We start from the raw sequence: 21,314 nt of genomic DNA on the forward strand, positions 1-21,314 counted from the left end.
ATGATTTTTAAGTTTTAAAAACATTTTGAAAATAGGAAGACATCTTCTTGCCTAAAATTATTAATATCTCTTTTACTTAGCATCAGGATAGTGAATTTATTTTTAAAAACATTGCAACTTAACTAATAAAATTTATGCTAGTAGCACCTGAGGTAATCTACATGGGCAGAACAATATCTTAATTAGCATCTTAAACAAATTCTCACAAAGCCCTTCAATACCTGATCCATTTTATTGACTGCAACTGCAAGCTGCGTCACTCCCAGAGAACGGACCAAGAGGCCATGTTCTCGTGTTTGTCCTCCAGTCTCAAACCCAGCTTCAAACTCTCCCCTGCTGGCATCTACAACTAAAACAGCTACATCCGCCTAAGGAAGAAAAAATTATCAAAATTAGAAATAATGTCATAGCACTTTAATTCAAAGGACAGATTACTCAATTAATTGTGTTGGTTAGATTTTTAAAGGCAGTCCTAACCTGACCCCAACCACCAAAGCAAATCAAAAGAATCCCGTGGGTGGATTAAAATTTTAAAATAAAAAATATGTACTAGCGTAACACCAAAAATAATGACATAAAGAACAATAAAATTGTCCATATTTGATTATATAGCAATTAAAATATCTAGGCAAATGTGGAAAAACATGAACAAAATAAGTAAATGAACATTTGCAACATATGAGGTAAAAGTTACAATCTTACTAAAGTCCTTACCAAAAAGGAAAAAAAAAGCCCAGACATAGCTTTGTAGAAAACAAGCAAGCTCAGTATCCATGGAGGATAGGTCCCAGGACAACCCCCCTGCCCAAATCCAACCCCGTTGCAGATACCAAAATCCACAGATGTTCAATTGTCTTATTTAATATATAAAATGATATAGTGTTTGCATATAACCTACACATATCCTCCTGTATACTTTAAATCATCTCTAGATAACTTATAATACCTAATATAATGTCCACATATCACTTCATCAGCATGGATTCAACGTAGTATTCAGCATGCAGCAAACTCAAGTTTTGCTTTTTGGAACTTTGCGGAATTTTTTTTTTCCTGAATATTTTCAATGAGCAGTTGGTTAAATCCATGAATGTAGAACCCATGTATACAAAGGCCAACTGTATATTAATTTAAAATGAAGATACTATATACTTTACAGAGTTGTTATAAAGATTATATTAAACTAAATATATATAATATACCTAGTATAGTGCCCAGTACATATTAAGTACACAATAAACAGTGATAATTATTACATTTCAATCTTTTATCACATTCAGTCCATAAATCTTAAATATTCTAAAATTACAGATCAACTTTCTAAAATGGAATCAAATAATTTCTCATTTACCCTTAAATATATTCTAAATTATTCCTACCATATCCTTTTTAGGTTGACAGATGCTCATATTAAAATTCCCTTTTAATGAATGGAGCCCTGAAAATGGTCAATTGCTTGAAGTCACACTTTTGCCACATGATAGAGCCAAATTTTTAAACTCCTCATGTTTTCCAATAAATCATCCATTGTGAAAGAAATCAGTGCCCTATATATGCAGTGCTACTTTCATTGTTTTAATTATTTAAAGTTATGGTCATGCACAGCATAACGACATTTCGGTCAACCGTGGACCACATATACCCATCGTGGTCCCACAAGATTATAATAGGGCTGAAAAATTCCCACTACCTAGTGATGTAGCCATCGCAACACTCTACTCCAGTGTTTGTGGTGATGCTGGTGTAAACAAACTTACTGAGCTGCCACTCATATAAAAGTACAGTACGTACAATTATATACAGTACATAATACTTGATAATGATAATACATGACCTTGTTAGTGATTTACGTATTTACTATATGATATTTTTTTATCACTACTTTATAATGTACTCTTCTTATTTAAAAAAAAGTTTACTGTAAAATAGCCTCAGGCAGGTCCTTCAGAAGGTATTCTAGAAGAAGGCATCTTTTTAGGAGATGAAAGCTCCATGTGTGTTATTGTCCCTGAAGACTTTCCTTCCAGTGGTACAAGATGTGGGACAAGATGTGGAAGTGGACGACAATGATATTGATGATGCTGACTCTGTGTAGGCCTAGGCTAATGTTGTGTTTGTGTCTTAGTTTTTAATTAAAAAGTAAAAACACAAAAAGTTTTGAAGTTAGAAAAAGCTTATAGAATGAGAATATAAAGAAATGAAATAGCTTTGTACACTTGTACAATGCGTTTGTTCTTTTAGCTAAGTGTTATTACAAGAGTCAAAAAGTTAAAAAAAAAAAATCAAAAGTTTATAAAGTAAAAAAGTTACAGTAACCTTTGGGGTGGGGAACCTGCAGCCTTAAGGCCACATGTGGCCTTCTAGGTTCTTAAATGCAGCCTTTTGACTGCATCCAAATTTTACAGAACAAATTCTTTTTTTTTTTTGAGACAGAGTCTCACTCTGTTGCCCAGGCTAGAGTGCCATCGTGTCAGCCTAGCTCACAGGAACCTCAAACTCCTGGGCTCAAGCGATCCTTCTGCCTCAGCCTCCCGAGTAGCTGGGACTACAGGCATGTGCCACCATGTCTGGCTCATCTTTTCTATATATTTTTAGCTGTCCAGATAATTTCTTTCTATTTTTTTGGTAGAGACAGGGTCTTGCTCTTGCTCAGGCTGGTCTCGAACTCCTGAGCTCAAACAATCTGCCTGCCTCGGCCTCCCAGAGTGCTAGGATTACAGGCGTGAGCCACCGCGCCCGGCCAGAACAAATCCTTTTATTAAAAGGGGTGCAGCAGAGAAAGATGAAGCTTTTCTTACCTCTTTGGTGCTTAAAAAAAGAACAATCTTGAAATCAGAAGGCCGCAGGTTCCCCACCCCCTAGGCCTTCATATTCACTCACCGCGCACTCACTGACTCACCCAGAGTGACCTCTAATCCTGCAAACTCCATTCATGGTAAGTGCCCTATACAAGTGTACCACTTTTTATCTTTTATCTTTTATACTGTATTTTGTACTGTATTTTCTAGTTAGATATGTTTAGATACACAAATACTTACCACTGTGTTACAGTTGCCTGCAGCATTCAGTACAGGTCTATAGCCTAGGTATACTCTATAGCCTATTGCTTCTGCACTATCTAGGTTTGTGTAAGTACACCCTATGATGCTCACAAATGACAAAGTCGGCTAACAACGGACTTCTCAATTCCTGTCATTAAGGGATGCACGAGTATATATATCTTTTTTTTTTTCAGTATTCTTATTAAGAATTATGTATGTTTACAATTTGCAACTATTTTTTAATACTACAAAGAAAGCAAATAAACCACTGGGGGCGGAAGCCCCAAGCTTCATTATTTCTACATAAATTAGCTCTTTAAAAAGATATAGGACTTGAATATAAATAGAGTAATAAGGCAGACTTTGAAATATTCACGCCAACTTATCAATAAGTGAAATATAAAGCTATACCTACTTTACCATTATTTTTGCTATAAAGAAATTCATAGCTTTTATACATTTGCTTCTTCCTAAGAAATTACAAAAGGTGTTACAATGTACAGATAAAAAGATCATGAAAAATACAATAGTTCTCTATTTTTTTCAAACTTTTTAAAGGTTAAAATTTTTTATTTTAAAATATTTTAAAAGTTAAAGTCCCAGAATTATAACCTCAGCATCAGGAAATTTTATGTACAGTACAATCATGCACTGTAATTTAGAAAATATGTGGTACCTGGGCTGCTCCTGTAATCATATTTGGAATGAAATCCTTATGGCCTGGAGCATCCATTAATGTAATAACTTTGGTTGTGGTTTCAAACTTTGTCATACCAACATCCATTGTTACTCCCCTTAAACAAAACATAAAATGGTTAGAAGGTACTGTATAATCAGAGCTATGGATCAAATTAATAATAGTCTAAATGACAACCTAAATTCTTAAGTAATCATGGGAATTTTATTTATAGACCATTATTTTTGAATAATTATCAACTGGGGCTGGAATTTCTGCTGTAATAATATCCATATAGCTTTAAAATAAGGTTGTGGACACAGCAAGAACTCAGTCAAAATGATAGTTATTTCCCATTACCTTGTAATTATTATTATTTTGTAAGAAATAATATAAATTGTGAACAAAGAAAATATCTGGGGACATCTCTAGATGGGGGAAAAATAAATACTATATATAAGAAAAGATAAAATGAAACATGACCACTATCGTTTTTCTTCATAATTTTCTTCATGTTCTGTGTTTATGCTTCACTAATTATAGAAATAAACTTCTAAAATTTTCATTTGCAAGGTTGGTCAGTAAGTTACATACTTTGAAAGCATAAGATTTCAAAGTAGATGTCTAATTTTTTAAAATTAAGAGAGATTTAGTTTGCTTCATATCTCATTTCATCCTTCTTGAAGACCAACACAGTGCCTCTTTTCAGTCACAAAAATGTAGATTCAGATTACAGGTTGAATGTCCCTTACCTGAAATGCTTGGGACTAAAAGTGGTTTCAATTCCAGATTTTTCAGATTATTTACATATATATAATAAGATATCTTGGGGATGAGACCCATATCACACACATATAGCCTGAAGTTAATTTTATACAACATTTTCAATAATTTTGTGCCACCCATCATATGAGGCCAGATATGGAATTTTCCACTTGTGGCATCATGTCAGCACTCAAAAAGTTTCATATTTTGGAGCATTTCAGATTCCAAATTTTTGAATCAGGAATGCTCAACCTGTATAAGAAAGCCCAATGGAGGTCTACAAAGGGCACTTAGTCATTCTAAATCTTAGAAATTCAGAAGGGGAAATCATGTGGGCAATAAACTGGGTTTGCCTCAAGATCATCCAAAGGAAAGAATAATCTCAACAATTATAATAATAAACTACAGGTTCACCTTAGCAATAAGGGGGACTCCTTAGTTAAGGTATTTGGAGTTTAATTCGAAAAGATAGGCCATTCAAATTTGCCAAAATGATGCTTAATATTTTAATAACCCCCAAATAATCCAGGGACCATGGGTACCTTCAGAATAGTGGTGAACTAAGACTTATTCTGAGATCCTCCCTAGACTGCTTTTACCCAGGTATAATCTTTTGACCCAGCTGTGATCTGGATTTGTAACCCTAAGGATATGAAATATCACTCTACTAATTTCTGTTCTTCAGTATCTGAGAGAAACAGAGAATTTATAAATATTTAACATGGAGAGACAAGCAACATATTACACATATTACATTTTTTAAATGCTATTAAGAAACACATAGTGGTGAGTTAAAACTCCCATTATGTATCTGGAAGTTTTTACTATCTAAACAATGAAGGGAAATTCTAAAAATTATATCATGCTGAGCAATAGTGAACTAGCAGCAGCAAAAATGTGGCAGCCAACCAGCAGATATATTATCAAAAAAACTAAAATGATTGATCATTATAGGAATCAAATGGATTATTAGCTCACTTGCTAGCTCAATTCAGATATTAAGTAAATTTAAGCAAATTATTCTCACTTAAATTACACTGTTCTCAATCTCTTTAGCTACTTACTAGATGACACAAAGAAAACTAAAAAGCCAAATGCTTTAATAATCTATTAATACTTGTTAAACTAATAGGTAAAAATTATTTAGACTTCTAATATTGACAGCATACACAATTCCATTGCTTTCCAAAAACTGGCAACTATCTAGCTAATTTTTCTTGCTAGAAAACAGGTTTGTAATACTGTACAGAATTTAAAAGATACCTACAAGGAAAATACCCCACTATGATACAAATTTCTATTTATCAGAAGAGCTAAGGAATACTGTGACCTGCTTTACTGAGCATTATCTTATATAAGTTAGACTAAGATTGCAAGAAAATTAACACACATTTGTAAAAAGGTATGAAAATTCAGATACATTCTCTAATCATATTCAGACTAAAGACATCAAGGAACATAGTTTAATCTCCTTGTTAATTTAGAAGGACTTTCACAGGACTTCACAAGGTCTTTAGAGTCATTATTTTGACACAGTTGAGATATCTGCCATTTCACTTAATTATTAAGGTGTCCTTTGGCACTCCCATCCCTAGCAGCCCTAACATAATATATATTGCCACTCTAAAAAGACTTCAAAAGAAACACTATTCTTTGGCCAGAGATATATGAGTAGCTGCATTCTCCTGCTAGAATCTCCCCAAAGTTAGCACTGAACACAGTGACAGAGACAGAAGGAGTCACTGACTGAATTCTATCTATATGGTAGGATATAGGCTTAATTACTTATTTGTTGCCTGTCTCATAAAAACATAATATGTAAAGTATAAAAATGAATTAAGTCTGGTAATTTGAATTTACTGGTTATTTTGATTCCAGACAGAAGAGAGTTTACTACAGAGTTATCTTTCCTTTTTAAGCTGATATAAAATTAAGAGTCTTACTCATAATTTTAATTCAAAATCAAGACAATTTGATATATTCTTAGGGAAGTGACAAATAAAACTTCTTCCATAATTAGTTTAGGGTTTTTACTATTTCTTTCCACATGGTTTTTGTTTTATCTTACTTTGTTTTTGATAAACATTCTTTTAATCCATTCTTACAGAGTTCAGAAGAGGAAAAAGATACGTAGCTTACAATGATAAATATAATAAAAATATTTCCCTGATAATTAAAAGCCTTTTTCTAAAAATAGTCTCTAAAGTATTTCATGGTATGTTTCATATATTCAACACATATTACAGACTGTATCATTTCAAAATGAAAATTTGAAATATGGTGACTACCTTTCCCTTTCTTCGCCAGTTTCATCCAAGACCCATGCATATGCAAATGAAGCTTTGCCAGCCTTCTTAGACTCTTGCTCATACTTATGCATAGTTCTTTTGTTTACATTACCGAGAAGATAAAGCATATGGCCCATCAGAGTACTTTTCCCAGCATCAACATGACCTAAGGAAAATGGATTTCAGGATTAGTATTAGGTACATTTCCAGATGTTGTTCACATCGAGGCATTGCATGAATGTGTAATTCAACAGTTCATGTCAGTGTTTAGAGTAGTAATGCCAATTATTATCAAACGACAGTTAAAGCATTAAATGGAGGGGAAAAAAAGAACATGTCCCTTTAGAGAGTGGGGAAATTTCCCTGATTTTTGGAAATTAAAATTGCCAAAAAAACACGCCAATTTCAAAATGTTCACAAAATGAAAATGCCACAACCACATCTAATGACCTCCTTTGGGAACTTGGCATTATTTCTCCCAGGGTGACTAGAAAGCATTATAATGCAATGCCTTCTTGCTTTATGTCCATTGCACCCACATAGAAACTCAAGAGTTTCCACGCTCCCATCAGACGGCTGGCAGGCTAAAGCAGAGGAGACTGACAACCCAGAGGAAAAAGGGGCATTACCAATGACCACTAAGTTGAGGAGCTGCTTCCCCCCTTGCCGCTTCTCCAGTTCCGCTTTCACATCTATTTGCTGCCTCAGCTTGCCAGACTTTTTCACTGGCGTTGGTATTGAACTCTGCTCTTCTGATGCCTGAATGGTGTGAGGTGGAATTGCTGATTTAGATATCATCTCAAGAACATCAGAAGTAGCAATGCTGGCATCTTCACTAGGCGGTCCTTTTTGAGGTGTGTGGAAACTATGATCATTTTCTTCAGAAGTTCCTCTACAGAAAGCAGATAGGAAAAAGTGCTTTAAACCAACTAGACTCACGTCCCATAATGTCAGAAGGGCAGAGAAGTTCTCTTCATAATTCTTTGTATTCCAGACCAAAAATGATCTCTGCTAAGTGGCTAGAATCTGTTAAGGTAGAAATGGTAAGTAGCTAGAACTAAACCACACAAATACAGACTTGGAAGATCCCAAGAAAAAAACAGTTTACCAAAAATTAAGATAAGAAGAAACTATCCTATAAAATATCTGAAATTCCAAGTCTAAGCCTATGGCCTTGGCCATATAATCAATCCTATCAAAACCAATGGCATAAAGGAGGTATTTTGCAAAAATGGCATCAAATGTGTTACTAGAGATAAATTAGTATTAAAAAATAGTTTTACCCCAACTCATCCTTCCAATGAGAGATAGACTTATGATCTTTTTCACTCTAACCTTATAGGAGATATCTCTAAATGTAGTTTGTAAATATATTACACAATGGAGCTTTAATTCATTAATTCAACAAACACTTGATTTACTGAAAACTACAACATATACTAGGGACTAATGTTGAGAAGAAAAAAAGGCACAGAAATGAAAAAGTTATCTACCATTCTCAAAAGTTTACAATCAGTATGGGACTCAGATATATAAAATAGAAACAATACTACCTAGCTTAATTTATCCTCTCCTTGGCAATGACCATGGCTCTAAAAATAAATACTGATCTGAGTTCTTTATTAGCTCTTTGACTACTCCCTGTGGAAACCAGTACTAGTGCTAGCCTATGGATAGCTATAAAGAATGTGACCTAATCAACCAGACTATGACATGCCTTACACTTCCTTTAACAACCATAAACAAACAGAATTAGGACAAAGAGCAGGTTAAATTGCGAGTTATTAATAAAGCCAATTATATCCAACTCAATGTGTAGCTGGCAGAGAAGAACTAAATATAGAAAACAGTTTATAATAATCACTTAAGATTGCAATATAATTGGAATGTGTAAGGAGAGTAAATCTATTCTCTTTTTGCCCATTGTAACAAAAAGCAGATTAGTTTTTCCCTCTCAGGCATTTTTATATGCTTGACATTAATCCTTCATCCTACGCCTCAGGAAAAGAGTCACATTAGTTATATTTGCAACTTCATTAAAAACCTCATATCCATTCTCATTTCATTTTGTTTTTCCAAATCTCCACTAACCAATTTAGGTGTTCATTTTTGAGTACTGCTTAGATAGAATCTTGTACTAGGAAAAAAATTTAGTAATTAGAAAAATGTATCTGCACTTTTAAAGGATTCTAACAGGCTAAATTAAATGAAATCAAACTTAGACTATCTTTGCAAACATATGACCACAGCTAGTTCTAAAACCAAAACATGACAACTCTGCATTTAGAGAAGTAAAAAATAAGGTACAAATTACAATAAAAGTATTCTACCAGAATGACTACATAGGCTCTGGTTCTGACCAGACCTGGGAGAAATCACAATATTTGGCTTCAAATATGTTTTTAGCTACAAAATCTTTTCTTCAGAGGGAAGATTACACTAAATCTGATATGGAAAACAGATAAAAGCAGATGGCCAAGGTGGACAGAGTGGCCAAGGGCTTGAAGCGCAGCTCACCCCACAATCCAGGAAGCACTTAAAGGGGCTGCTTGGAATAGGAAGCTTTACAAAACATGGGGCTGACTTGGTCCTTTCATTTACAGTTACATAAAAGATTTGTTTCCTCTGGCTTTCAGGATAACACTCTCTTCCAAGTAAACCTTAGGTAAACTGTAAATTAATGCACTAAAATTGTACAGCGTTAGAGGGAAGTGACCAAAGTAATCAGAAAAGTACCCTAAGTAGGTCTGCACTTACTAAAAACTTCTGCCTATTATGAAATAAAAGTCAGGGTTTTAAGATTTGAAAAATCTCTAAGATATGGTCATTTGTAGTTCAGGCCTATAACCACTGACTGGTATAAATACAAAGAGAGTTAGCTGAATTTTCTTCAGATGCTTTCTGGTATAATTTTGTAACCTTATCTAATATTATGAAATAACTAGTCTCTTTTTCTAAACTACTTTTCCAAAAGTGGCATTACTTATACATGAATTGACTCACGAGTGGTTTTTCTTTTTACCTCTATACTATTTGCAAGTTTATTTTTAAAATAACATGTGTCTCCCCAAGGACTCTGATCAATAAATATTTAAATGACTATTCTGTGAAAGGAATACAATGATGAACAAAAACAGTTCCTGTCCTCATGAAGCATATAGTCTTGTAAAATTCTGAAAGGCCTGCACTGTATTAAATACTTACAAAGTACAGACATGGTCATTATTACCCATTATTTTTATAATTATTCATTTAGATAACTATGCATTTACTTCTAATATGGTACATTAATTAGGGTTCATTTGCATGTTGCTTTCCAAGACTTATGAAAAATCTTTTACATTAAAATTATAAAATTCTTAGAACAAGAAATCATGTATTCTTTTCATTTTGATCTCTCTTAATGGAAATAATCCCATAATAGGATTAAATGGCACTCAAGACATAAAGATTAAAAGGGCATTTATGATTTTGACAATCCAATACTAATTTATAGAGGGAAAAAAAACATACATTAAGATTTTTGTGACTGAATCAGAATTCAAAATTATTTTAATGGGTTAAAATTACTCAAGATGGGGGCCAGGCCCCGTGGCTCAGGCCTATAATCCTAGGACTCTGGGAGGCTGAGGCAAAAGGATTGCTTGAGCTCAGGAGTTCAAGACCAGCCTGATCAAGAGTGAGAGCCCATCTCTATAAAAAATAGAAAAATTAGCCAGGCACACACCTGTAGTCCTAGCTACTAGGGAGGCTGAGGCAGGAGGATCACTTAAGCCCAGGAGTTTTAGGTTGCTGTGAGCTAGGCTAATGCCATGGCACTCTAAGCCTGGGCAACAGAGTGAGACTCTGTCTCAAAAAAAAAAAAAAGAAAGGAAGAAAAACAAAAAATTACTCAGGAGAAAAACTTTTTCATTCATCCAATCATTAATGTATACTAAATGTCTACCATGTCCTAGATACAGAGTCCTTTCTCTCACTGAATTTGAAATCTAGTGAATAAAGTCTTGCTTTTATAAAAGCTAGAAATTGAACTAAGTGGTCATTAACATTCTTCCCAACCAAGACTCATGATACTTCCAGTATTGTAGATAAAAGAATGTTGTTAGAGAGAAAAAATAAGGCTGCTGAGTTTACATTTCTTAAAAATCCCTCTATTGCTTATAATTAGTAACAGTATTTCTTCTCCATCATTTTGGCAGACAGTATACATATAATTTATAAGTAATAGAGTTATGGAATGATTGAAAATTCTAAAAAATTATAAAGAGGTTAAAAATTAATGTTTTCAAATTGTGCTTTTGAGCCTCAAGCAACCCACTTCCCTTGTCTATGAAAACTCCTGAAAGAATTCTAGAGACTGATAAGAAAGAGCAAACAAGTGCTACTAAGGTATGACTTATTACCATTTTTCACTAGATATTTGAAACTGTAGGTATGTTTCATTTCATGTCTTTGCTACAATGATCCATTTTATTCAATATGAAAATATAAAACATTTCAAAGATAATATTTTAGTTATTAAAAAATTTAATTAGTGATTCTATGATTCACTAACTACATCTAACTCCCAAACCCTGCTTACCTATGCCACCTAGTGGTTTAAGAATTCCCTATCTTACCATACTAGATTTCACAAAATCATAGGCTTTTAATGTTAAAGTAGCTATAAATTATTTAATTTATGTGAGAAAACTGACAGTGACATAAAATAATACACAGAGATAAGGCTAGAATTAAGCCTAATTTTTTATCCCCTTCTATTTGTACTGAGTTATACCGAGGACATGTGATACTTCAACACTAATGATATATGATGCAAAATTGAAAGAGTCTCTTACAGACAGGAGACAATACGGATTTTGAAAAAGTGGGAAGGAAGGGGATTACTTAAAATCTTACCCAGGTACTTCAAATCCCATAGTTTGCTTCTTTCCAGATATAGTCATTTTAGCAACTTTTGGCACAATTTCAGATTCATTTCGAGATGACTGGGAACCTACTGATTTTCCTAATTAAAGAAGAAAATATAAAAGGCTAATTAATTAAAGTTGATTTCTAGAAATATATATTATGCATATAAATTAAAGATGATAATTTTCACAGAATTCATATCTTTAAAAACACATATCTTTTCTCTAAAAAAAAATTAGTGAGATATTAAAATGCTGAAAGAAATTCTTCTATCACTCTTCTTCTATTCTGGGAAATCCCCTATTGTCAGCAGTCTCCTATGCTTAACCTCCACCAAATCTCTTCCTAATTTTGAACTGACTGTTAAGTTTCAGTATTAAAGAGGTCACAAGGTGGTTTTTGTACTGAGCCTTGTTCTGATATTATACCTAGACTCCATACCTCCCTCTCCTACCACACCCTTTCACAATACTAAAATTGTTTGGTCAGTTAACAGATGGTTAAACTATTTTTAATCCTGTGAGATTTATAAACTGATGAACAAGCTGAGAATCTGCTGAATTGCGCCCGAACACTGCATATATTTTACTTGCACACAACACTAGATTTAGTAAGATATCTGATATCTGAAAAGAATATGGAGGAAGAGGTCAATGTAGAAAAAATTAATTAAGAACATGGAAGACAAATTAGGAGCTAAATCAAAATAAGGCTTTTTGCATTTGATCCTTATATATGTAATTCATTGAATTCTTAAGAGTATTTGTAAAATTTTCAAAAAGAGTACTATCAAGATTGGATCCACACAAAACTATGGAAACCATGTGTGCTACATAGGTAAAAACATATACAAAAACTACTAAAAAAGGAAAGATAAATTAATGTAGAAAATTCATTCAAAATGTTTGCTGTTTGCTGCTATATGCCAGGCACTACGTAAGAAATACAATGGTGAAAAAGAGCAAATATAATATGCTAAACAAGCTTAGAGTCTAGTGGGGAAAACACACTAAATGATCAAAAAGTGTTATTAAGTATTATAAAGAATCTGTATATGAGAACCAAAGCTCTGTGTTAGATAATTCCCCAGACTCTACCTTACGTATTTTTTCCCTTTACTGATTTTAATCTGTATCCTTTCCTCTAATAAACTGTACCTGTCAGTATAACAACAATAAAGAACAGTCTGAAAGTTTAAAAAAAAAAAAAAGAATCTGTATATGGTGCCATAAGCTTTAAAGATAGCACACGAGCTAGAGAGCTTTCCTAAGAAAGTGAGAGAGAATTGGAGCTAAGATGCAAAATATAAGTAGAAATTAACTAGCACAGGAAGGAAGAACACACCAGAGAGACTGGCTTGTGTAACAGCCCTGTTGTAGGAGTAAGCAGCGTTACTTCAGAGGGAGTAAAAGCAGATGGTGCTAAGCGAAGCTGGAGAAGTGCGCAAGGCCAGCCAATGCAGGACCGACTTGTAGGCCATACCAAAGATCCAGTGTTTATTCTAAAAGAGTGGAAGCCACCAAAAAAGAGGTAAGCAGGTATGGGGAAGGGGAAAGAGAAAGCAAAGGATAAAGGGATGAGATCTGAAAACTAGATTGGGGATGGTAAAATCTTGAGATTGGGACATATTAGGAATTTGGACTGTTGGAGACTTCCAAAAGGAAATGTCAAAAAGGCAGTTGAATGCAGTGGTCAAGTCAAAGGAGAGATGTGAGCTGGAGCATGTATTTGTGATTCATCAGCACACAATTGTAGCTGAAGACACAGACGTGAGATCACCAAGGGAAAGAGTACAGAGTAAGAAGAGAAGTGGTTCTAGGACAAAGCTTTGAAAGAACTCCAGCATTTAATCACAAGACACAGGACAATGAGCCTGCAAAAAGGTGAAAGAGAGCCAGCGGAGCATGGTGTCAAGGGAGCTAAGGGAAGAAAATGTTTGATGGAACTGCTGCACCACCAGAATCTGAGGCTGCTGGCCAGTCAACCGAGATGAGGACTGCAAACACTCACTGGTGACATGATCTCTTTAGACAGAGGTCATTGGTAGAGTTAGCAAAAGTCACTTCAAAGAAGTGAGGGAAATAAAAGCCAGAATGGGTAAAAAATATAAGATGAGAAAAGAGACATGCCTACTACCTCTTATCTATAATTTCAAAATCCAAAAGCAATGAAATATTAAAGTTTTATTTTGTGTTATTTTAATAATTCATTTGGAAGCAAAATCTGACATGGACTGACATGTGGCTATTTATTTATAGCCCTTATTTATCCCACTTAAAGTGAAAAGCTACACATTTCAGGGTAGAAATAGCAAGTGTTTGACTACAGGAACCTGCTCCACAACTCACTGGGGCTATGATGCTACAGATGGTATAATACATGGTATAAACAAGCTAATAATGCTTTTCTAAGTCCAAAAAACTCTGGCTTCTGAATCAAATCTGGCCCCAAAGGCTTTAGATAAGGGATTGTAGATATACGAAAATGACTCTCAAGAAGTCTGGCTGAAAAGGCAGACTGTGGTAGACTCAGTAGAAGGAGAATGTGGAATCAAGCTGATGGAAAATATTAAACTGAGAGGTCATGGTTAGATATCTTAACAATAGAAGTGATTACTAATATTTTCGAGTTTCTGAGAAGGTAGAAAGGGATAGGATCCAAGCACAGATAGAAACTGAACTGAAACAGGAGAAAGGCTCTTTCATTGCAAGAGAAGGCATATCTGTATGTTCAAAAGCCGGGAGATAAAGATTCCTAACAAATGACTTCTGTTTTCTGTGAAATATGGCAGCTAGTTAGTTACCTGTTGAGAACTGAGAGTCGACAGGAATGTAAAAAGGTTTGACAAGTAAACAAATTTTCCAATAATTGTTGCACAAAGGAGAATGAGTTGAGCGCACGCACACACACACACACACACACACACACACGAAATAAGGACTTGTGGTGTCACAACATCATTATAAAAAAAAAAATCAGGGGAATTGTTGGATAGTGTTGAGGGTTCATTTAAGATTTGTGATAATGAATTTATAGCAGAATCAACCGGCCTTTCTGTGTGACTTTCACTAGCAATATTCAGCCATTCAGGAAGAGGTACAGAGAAGGCATTAACTGCTTCATTCAGGGTTAAGGTTCTACCCAACAGGTGAACAGGTGCAAGTAAAAGCAACGAGGTAAGTGAAGATATTGGTCCAAAAAGGGGTGTAGGGAGTTAAATCATGAAATCTAAACTGTATAAAATAAATAAATAAAACAGGAGAGTACTGATGCACTAAGAGAAAGTAGAAGGGTCTATAGGTAAAGAAAAGATCATGGTATGAGAAGCTCAACTAGAAGTGGCTGTGATCAGAATGGGACGTGTGAATTGGTGATTTTGAAGGAGAGAAAATTTTAGTGAATTTCTGATGCGAGGTGAAAGTCACTGTAAATGAGGTAGTTAAGAAACTGACAGTCCAAAGTATTGGACTTGTTGGTGGTTTTCCATATAGATGCATTAGTAAGCTACAATCATGATGAGCTTCGGGTGGAGAAGAAAATCATCAGCCAGCTGCCAAAGTGTTTGATGAATCAGGAAAAGTGGCCACCAGGTTCCTGACTAGATGACAGCAGTAAGGACTAGCAAAAGGCTGGTTCAGACAAAATACAAGAAACTTCAAAAGAGCAGAGATCAAGGTGGGGAGAGGATGAAGAGACGATGATGTTGGAAAGGCAGGAAAGAGAAAAAAGCTGGCTTCCCACAGGCTGAGGTTTCAGAAGCTATGAAGTAATGTAAAGACATGGAAAAAACACTATGGAAGCAGACTGAAAATTATAGAGGGATGGGCTTTTCCTTAAAAAAGCAGTTCCTCGGGTTATAGTAAAAGTGGAGAGGAGTGAGAGGTGAGTGAGGGCATATGGAAAGAGGACATTTAAGAGCATGATGATGATGATGATGATGATGACAACAATGCATGTGTGTGTACAGGCGTGTGTGTGTGGAGGTAGGGAGGAGACACCCTGACTGACTAAAACAAGGAAAAGAGGCATGGAAGATATTGGCCTCTGACAAAAGAATAGGGGAAAACCCATAAAGCATGAAAATGTCTCAATCAGGCTGCACAGGACTAAATCCAACTTCTCATTAAAGTTCATTTTATTATCTTCCAACCATTTTGCATGTAAAAAATTTCCTGACCCACTTATACATTTGGTACACAAAAATACTGTAATTTAGAATTTTTTTAAAAAGCATGTGGGTCATACAATGGCATAAAAGGTCTTTAAGCAGAGAAAAATCACAATGTGATCCTGAAATATTTCTGGGGATACAATAAATATTGTATTACTTTTCTTTTTGGTGATTTTTATCCACAGGCCATCAAGCCCAAGATGCAACATTTCAAAACTTTGGTTATTTATATGAAAGTAGAGGGGGAAAGTCAAGTATGGCTCTGAATACCAGCCATTAAAGCAGTGTTTTTTTGTTTGTTTGTTTTTTTAAGAGATCGGGTCTCTGTCGCACAGGCTGGAGCGTGGAGTGCAACGGCGCAGTCATAGCTCTCTACAGCCTCAAACTCCTGGGCTCAAGCAATCTTTCTGCCTTGGCCTACAGAGCAGCTGGGAGACTACAGGTATGTGCCACCATGTCCAACTAAAGCAGTGATTCTTAAAATCTTTTTTTCAGCCAGGTACCCCTTTAAAAGTTGACAGAAACCATGGAACATTCTTGACAGAAAAACGCACCATACATATAAAATTTTGCACACTATTTCAAAAAGTTCAGTAAGTCCAACTCTAGAACCCTTCCTCTGAGAGATAACCTTGGCTCAGGCTATTTTGGAAATATATTAATTCAAATTAATGATGTTAACCACAGTAAAAGACAAAAATGTACATTCAGTAAATTACCCACTGAGCTGTTGTTAACAGTAACATGATGTGCTTCCACTTATCCAATCACCAAGACTAGCAACATTCTGGAAGACAGGCAAACTCTCCTCACAGTTTGGTCAGTTATGACTAAAAACTAAACCAGTCACAGGTCAGTAAGAGATACATATATAAGTATTTAAATCCACTGTCTTCGAAAACAATGTAAAATGTTTACTGTGTTCTCCCACCCTTCCCAAACAACTGGAAATTCATTCACTGCATAACAATCTCAAGAAATTGAACCCTAAATTTTCATTAAGTCTCAAAATATGGCAGCAAGAAATGAGTACTGGATGAAAAAGGGGGAGCTTAGATTCTGGCCTCTGCCCTGCCACTAATTAGCTGTTACCTTTCAGCTTAAGCAGTTCATTTAATTTCACTAACTACAGCTTCCTCTGACATTTTCTATGAAGTACATGAAGTTTCTACTTCATATAATGAAGTAAATTAAATGATTGCTAGCTCTCTGAATGCATGTCTATGACTCCCAAATCACTAAGATGTCCTTTAAATCAAGTAGTCCAGTATGAGATAAAAGTAAGATGCAATATTCCAAAGGAAGATTCTCAATGTCCTCTCCCAAGCCATGCAAAACCCACCCACCAAACTATGGTCACTCTGAAGATTCATACATTAGTGACTAGTGTTCAGTCTCTAGAATAGAGAAGAATCAATCATCTGTTAGATTTTCCATTCAGATGGAAACAACAGCTAACCAGTTCATCAAATCTAACCTGTTATGATAGTTTTACAGACAAAGAAACAAGTGACTACACCTTAGTGGCAGAGCCTGCACTTAAACCAAACCATCTCACCTGCCTGTCCAGTTGACCTTTCTCATACTCTTGTTATCTCCGCAGCAAAGCTTAGTTAGAAACTGCCCTCTTCTGTCCTAGTGGTTACCCCTTGACCAGCTGCTTCCTCCAGCGCTCCACTGTATCCCTTCTGGGGCTAAGATCTAAATAGAAGAGAGCCAAGGTTTTCTCTTGAACATGAAATAGTCTAGGTCTCTTGTCCTGAAGATATTTTTTCAATGTGTATTCCTTTGCACAGGATGCAAAGCTAGATCGCTCTAGCATCACACAATTGATACAGACGCTGAATTTAATGAAACCCTCTGCTTGCATATCCAAATGATTTACCCACTTCTGACTCATTCCTTTGGTCTTCAAGCACATTCCTTATCAGACTACTAGTTCTTTGAGGGCAGGCAGTGCCTTAAAGACATTATAGCACAAGACACAGTGCTCTGCCCATAATAAGCAATCAATAAAAACAGTTTAATGATTAACCCTTATCGGTTTAAATTTTGAAACCACAAGTTGACCTCTATGATCTGTACAATCTATCTTTGATCTCTTCTTCAGGCACTTTCCCTACTTCTTGTACTTAATACATCTCCTAATGTTGAGATACAGACTTTAGAAAGTCAGCTTGGCACTTGCTATGGGCACTCTAGTATGCTCTTCTGCCGGGTGTTTTACACAGTCCTTTACCTTCATACAACCATGCACAATAGGTATAATTATACCTATTTTACTTTAGAGAAACTGAGGTTCAGAGAGGTTGATTTGCCAGAAGCCATACAACCTTGGCCTGTGACATAGCTAGATTTAAAAAAAAAAGATATGAATCACATGATGGCTTTTCTCAAAAAGCTTATACACTATGCTGAGAGACAAATGATAAAAGTTGTGGAGATGAGGTATAGAGACAATAAGCAAGAGAAATTCAAAGTATGTACCTGAACAATTATAGAAGGCTAAACAAATGAAATGAGAAAAAAGGCAAAAATAAGAAAAGGCATGCTTAGGAGTCGGTGGCGCAAAAATTCTGAAAAAGACTAGGAACTGATCAATAAACTTTTAAATTAGACTATATAACTGAAGTTTTGAATGAAAAGCCTCTTCTTTTTTTTAAAAAAAAAAAGATCTTTTGTAGATTTAAGTTCAAGAACTCCTTTCCTCATTTTATAAGTAAAACAGTAGTAGTATTAAATATTCTTACAAAGGATAATTACTGAAACGGGAAAGCCAGATTAAGAGAAAAACCATAAAAACTTACATGGGAGAATGATGATTTCTCTACAAAATATGCTGTCATATCTCATTAGTCTATAATTCCTTACTTCTTCTAAGTCATTAATGAGGCATTCCCCAAGTTTCAGCCCTAGGATTTACATTCTACAAATATCTCCTGTACCCAGGAGCAATCAATTCTTTTCTTGAGGGAAAAGAATTTCCACCTCAGCCTCCCCAGTAGCTGGGACTACAGGCAGTCACCACCATGCCTGGCTAATGTTTTTACTTTCTGTAAAGACAGGGTCTCACCAAGTTGCCCAAGCTGCTCTCAAGCACCTGGCCTCAAGCCATCCTCCTGCCTGGGCCTCCCAAAGCACTGAGACTACAGGCACGAGCCACCACGCCTGGCCATGGGCAATCAATTCTAATTAGTCTAGTATGGCTAGGAATATAAGGCTCTGCCACCAGAAAATTCACAGAACTTGGGCCTGTACTTAGTATCAAATATTCCAGAGGCTGAGTGTACCCGATCTGCAAAATGTACCATCTACCCCACAGTAATGTTGTAATACATATTATATATGTAAAAGCATTAAAAAATATTCTCAAACTAAAAAATCCGACCTTTATTTTATAAAATTATTTTATTGTTTCTATAATTAAATATCCTTGAAAGAAATATTCTTAAAAATAATTGCTAAAGTTTGTGGTCAGTACATGTTTACTGCAATGCTTTTAGTATGACTGGATAGTTTTGCAACCATTGACCTCTTGTAGTTTAAGTGACTTTAGGTGATTATGGGATCGAGAAGTACTACAATAAACATGCACCTAGACACAGATAGACAGTAACAGGAAGTACCTTACCTTGCCTTGAACCCAGTGTTTTCTATTTAAGTGTCATGCAAATAAGTTTCAAGAATACATAACAAAAAAAGAATGATCTGGTAGTACATATCCAATGGGACTATTTTGGGGGGAAAGATGCCAAGTTGATGGTGAAGTTCATCTGGAAGAGTAAATGTGAGAGAATGACCAATCAAATTTTTAAATTAAGAATAATGATAGAGGACCTAAACTACCAGATATCAAGACCTCCTATAAAGCTGGAATAAATTTAAAAGTGGTAATGGCACAGTAGCTCAATGAATTAAAATAGGGCATCTGCAAATGGACCAATTAGTAGGAATGTATTTATATGTATGTTATATATGGGACTAGGAGTTGAACATATGGAAAGATATGTAGGAATATATACATTATATATAGTTATAAATAGGAATTCAGTATATGCAGTAGTGTTTCAAATAAGTAGGAAAATGATGGGTTATTCAACACATAGTACTAGGAATACTGGCAATTCATTTGAGGAAAAGGCTCTAGCACATGTCTATGGTGTATCATATATAAATTCCTTATTGATTAAAGATATGTACATAAAGTAAAAAGGAAAACATAAAAATATATTTACAAACTGCAAGTAAGAAAGACTGACAAATTTGACATAAAAGTTTCTCTCTGATTAAGGATACCACACGTGAGCATAAAGTATGTGGGGAAAATACATGCAAGGAGTTAACATACATAAGAAAGAGTTCCTACAAACCAGTAAGGAAAAAGAAAACTTAGAAAAACAAAGTGAGCAATAAATTGACTAGGACAATAAATACAAGTCAAAGAAAGGTGTAACAGAAAACAGGGGAAAAGGAGATCACAGAGGGGAGGAGTAGACAGAGAGTGAAAAGAGGAAGAGATGGAAGATGGAGGACAGAAGAGGAGAGGGTAGAATGGAAATACATAGAAGTATTTCTACTTTTTAATTAGTATCTAACTAACGTTGCCAAGGGAAAGGGGGAGAAGAGTGCTGTCTGACACGTTGGCAAGAGTGTAGCCTGGAGAAACCTCTGGCAGGGAGAAACTTGATAAAGTCAAAAATTTTACCATGTACACTATACTTCTAAGAATGTGGTCTACAGAAATAGTAACACAGCTGTGCAACAATATGTAAACACGATTGGTTACTGTGGTGCTGTTCTAAATGATGAAAAAAAAATTGTAGATGTACTTAAGAGAATGGTTATGATGCATCCAAACAATGGAACAGTAGGCCACACATAAAGAATTAGATGATCTACATGTATAAAAAGATAACGACACAGCAAGTGGAAAAAACTGCAATATTATATAACAATGATCCTATATCAGTATGTTATTGGCATTTAAAAGTGCACAAGACTCTCAAAAGTGATTACTTCTAGGGAGTGATACTAGGAAAAAGAGATGATTTTTAAAAAATGAACTTTTTTTTGAGATAGGTTGTTGCTCTGTTGCCTGGGCTAGCGTGCAGTGACATCCTCACAGCTCACTTGCAACCTGAAACTTCTGGGCTAAAGTGACACTGCCACCTACCCTACCAAAGTGCTGGGATTACAGGCATGAGCCACAGCACCTGGCCTAAAAAGTGAACTTTTAAAAGTGATTACTTCCAGAGAGTGAAACTAGGAAAGAGAAGAGGTGACTTTTCAATTCAAATTTTATATACTTCTATGCTACAATGACTATACATTATTTTTATAATAAAAATGTTTTTAAGTGAAAAGCATGCATATTAAAACAAACATTTAAAAATGCTAAACACTGGGGGCATCTCCTTCTCTTTCTTTGGGATGCCAATCCAGTCTCCCTGCTCTCTTCCCTG

At 35.2% G+C, this 21,314-nt stretch overlaps 1 protein-coding gene across 2 annotated transcripts in view; it reads right to left on the minus strand.

Annotated features, from left to right (window-relative positions):
• HBS1L (HBS1 like translational GTPase) overlaps positions 1-21,314 on the minus strand; it is an 86,010-nt gene that overhangs the window by 21,875 nt on the left and 42,821 nt on the right. For both annotated transcript variants that reach the window (XM_069489142.1, XM_069489141.1), the window contains exons 5-9: positions 11,670-11,778; positions 7,400-7,662; positions 6,771-6,936; positions 3,718-3,835; positions 222-368 (exon numbers count right to left, since the gene is read on the minus strand). In XM_069489142.1, coding sequence (XP_069345243.1) covers positions 222-368; positions 3,718-3,835; positions 6,771-6,936; positions 7,400-7,662; positions 11,670-11,778 — 803 coding nt within the window. The remainder of the gene's footprint in view (positions 1-221; positions 369-3,717; positions 3,836-6,770; positions 6,937-7,399; positions 7,663-11,669; positions 11,779-21,314) is intronic.

This window comes from Eulemur rufifrons, chromosome 15 (assembly GCF_041146395.1).
Source record: "Eulemur rufifrons isolate Redbay chromosome 15, OSU_ERuf_1, whole genome shotgun sequence".
Classification (NCBI taxonomy): Eukaryota; Metazoa; Chordata; class Mammalia; order Primates; family Lemuridae; genus Eulemur; species Eulemur rufifrons.